The 3059-nt window shown below is 43.6% G+C and overlaps 1 protein-coding gene across 1 annotated transcript; it reads left to right on the forward strand.

The window, feature by feature from the left end:
• The first annotated feature begins 2385 nt into the window (after positions 1-2385).
• On the forward strand, positions 2386-2712 carry LOC138903643 (uncharacterized). Its single transcript, XM_070192071.1, has one exon. It carries the CDS (start codon positions 2386-2388, stop codon positions 2710-2712), a length of 327 nt encoding a protein of 108 aa, XP_070048172.1.
• The last annotated feature ends 347 nt before the right edge of the window (positions 2713-3059 follow it).

Here is a 3059-nt window from a genome sequence, read left to right on the forward strand (position 1 = left end):
TGCCAAATATCCACATTCTCATCAAATATTATGCGAAGCATGTACTGCAGTCGTTTGTGGATACCATGAAATCTTAATGCACGAGAAAGACACAGAGAAAACAGCTTTCACCATGCCTTGGGGAGTCTACTATTATAGAGTTATGCCATTCGGTCTCAAGAATGTCAGCACCACCTACATGAGAGCCATGACGAACCTCTTTCACGATATGATCCATAAGGAGATTGAAGTTTATGTGGATGACGTCATCATAAAGTCTCAAAAGAGTTCAGAGCACTTGGACAACTTGAGGAAATTTTTCGAACGCCTGCGAAGGTATAATTTGAAGTTGAACCCAGCAAAGTGTGCATTTGGAGTCCCCGTTGGAAAACTATTGGGTTTCATTGTAAACATGAAGGGGATAGAACTGGATCCATCAAAAATCAAGGCCATCCGGGAATTACTACCACCAAAGAGCAAGAAAGATGTCATGAGTTGCCTAGGAAGATTGAATTACATCAGTCGTTCCATAACCCAGTCCACGGTAATCTGTGAACCCATTTTCAAGCTGCTAAAGAAGGATGCCAGAAAGCCTTCAACAGAATCAAAGAGTATCTTTCAAACCTGCCAGTACTGGTTCCCCCGTGTTATTCCCCCCGAACCAAGGAAACTATTGTTGCTCTATTTGTCACTCTTGGACAACGCCTTCGGCTACGTGTGGGGCAGCATGACACAACTGGGAGAAAGGAGAAGGCCAGCTACTACTTAAGAAGTTCACACCATGTGAGGCCAAGTATACCTTGATAGAACGCACTTGTTGTGACCTAACATGAATTGCTCAAAAGCTAAGGCATTACATTTTGGCATACACAACGCATCTGATATCTCGGCTCGACCCGCTCAAGTACATTTTCAGAAGCCAATGCCTATCGGGAAGCTAGCTAAATGGCAAATTCTCCTCATCGAATTTGACATTTTTATACATAACTCAGAAGGATATCAAAGGGCAAGCTTTAACCGACCACCTCGCCGAGAATCCAGTGGATGGAGATTACGAACCGCTTACCCCGTATTTTTCTGATGAGGAAGTACTATTTGCCGGGGAGGATATTGCAAAATCATACCCCCGGGGGAGAATATTTTTCGATGGAGCAGAAAACTTCAAAGGAGTTAGGATTGGTGCAGTCCTGATTTCGGAATCTGGACAACACTACCCAGCATCGGCAAAGGTAAGATTTTGTTGTACCAATAATATGGCTGAATACGAAGCATGCATCCTTGGAATCAGAATGGCAGTTGACATGAACATCAAAGAACTTTTGGTCATAGGAGATTCCGATTTGTTCATACACGAAGTCTAAGGAGAATGGTCCACCAATAATTTCAAGATACTGTTGTACCTGCACTGCGTGAAGGAGCTGTGCAAGAAGTTCACAAAGATCAAGTTCAAGCACGTCCCCAAAATTCAGAATGAGTTCGCTGACGCCCTTGCAACCTTATCATCTATGATTCAGCATCCAGACAAGAACTACATCGACCATATCGAAGTAGAGATCAAGGATCAACATGCATATTGCTTCCATGTGAATGAAGAACCAGATGGTAAACCATGGTATCACGACATCAAGAAATTCCTTGCAACCCAGGAGTACCCAGAGAATGCTACTAATGGTCAAAAGAGAGCCCTCAGGAGGTTAGCAAAGCACCTTTTTCTCAACGGGGAAGTCTTGTACAGGAGGACCCCAGAATTAGGTTTGCTGAGATGTGCAGACATCGCTGAAGCAACCAGACTGTTAGAAGAAATACTTGCAGGGACGTGCGGACCCCACATGAACGGGTTCACATTAGCCAAGAAGATTTTGAGAGATGGATACTTTTGGATGACTATGGAAAGAGATAGTATCCGCTACGTGCAGAAGTGTCACCAGTGCCAGATTCACAGAGATTTTGGGTTCCACCAAACAAGTTAAATGTAATGGGTTCACCCTGGCCGTTTGCCGCCTAGGGCATGGACGTGATTGGACCAATAGAGCCTGCAGCATCAAACAGACATCATTTCATTTTGGTAGCTACCGACTATTTCACCAAATATGTTGAGGCATCTACTTACAAGGCCGTCACAAAGAAGGTAGTGGCTGATTTTGTGCGAAACAACATTGTCTGCAGATTTGGAATACCGGAGTCCATCATCACTGACAATGCCGCTAACCTCAACAACGGCCTCATGAGAGAAATCTATGAGAAGTTCGGAATAGTCCACCGCAATTCCACAGCCTACAGACTACAAATGAATGGGGTAGTCGAGGCAGTTAACAAGATATCAAGAGGATTCTGTGAAAGATAGTGGACAATCACAAACAATGGCACGAAAAGCTACCTTTCGCTCTACTGGGTTACCGGACTACCATGAGAATGTCCACTGGGGCAACGTCGTACATGTTTGTATATGACACTGAAGTGGTGATACCCACAGAGGTCGAGATACCGTCCTTAGGAGTCATTCAAGAGGCAAAATTGGATGACGCAGAGTCGATACGGGTCAGGCAGGAACAGCTCATGCTCATTGATGAGAAAATAATAGATGTAATATGCCATGGACAGCTATACAAAAATAGGATGGCCAGTGCATTTCATAAAAGAGTGAAGCCTTGCCAATTCACACCAGGGCAGTTGGTTCTGAAGAAAATATTTCCCCATCAAGAAGAAGCCAAAGGGAAGTTTGCACCAATCTAGCAAGGTCCTTATGTGGTTCACCGAGCACTGTTGGTTGGAGCTCTAATCTTGGAAGAAATGGATGGAAGAGCCAGCTCGAAGCCTATCAACTCAGGTATAATCAAGAGATACTATACCTGAAAACAAATAGAGTTAGGGTTTTGATGTAACAGAACTACGTTCAACCTGACTTCCCATGGAGGGATACGTTGGCAACACACGTAGGGTTCGGTTTCTCTCCCCCTTTATCTTGTAATAGAAAAACCAAATATTATTTTTTGTATGTTGTTCAAGAACTATGCCGACTTGATTTCCTCAGAAAGGAATACATAGGAAATCCTCATCGGGTTTAGTCATCTTTATTAATT

The sequence above is a fragment of the Nicotiana tomentosiformis genome, chromosome 12, assembly GCF_000390325.3.
Source record: "Nicotiana tomentosiformis chromosome 12, ASM39032v3, whole genome shotgun sequence".
Lineage (NCBI taxonomy): Eukaryota > Viridiplantae > Streptophyta > Magnoliopsida > Solanales > Solanaceae > Nicotiana > Nicotiana tomentosiformis.

Excerpts from the sequence above, each read along its gene's own strand:
- LOC138903643 (XM_070192071.1), top strand. The coding sequence starts at position 2,386 with ATGAGAATGTCCACTGGGGCAACGTCGTACATGTTTGTATATGACACT.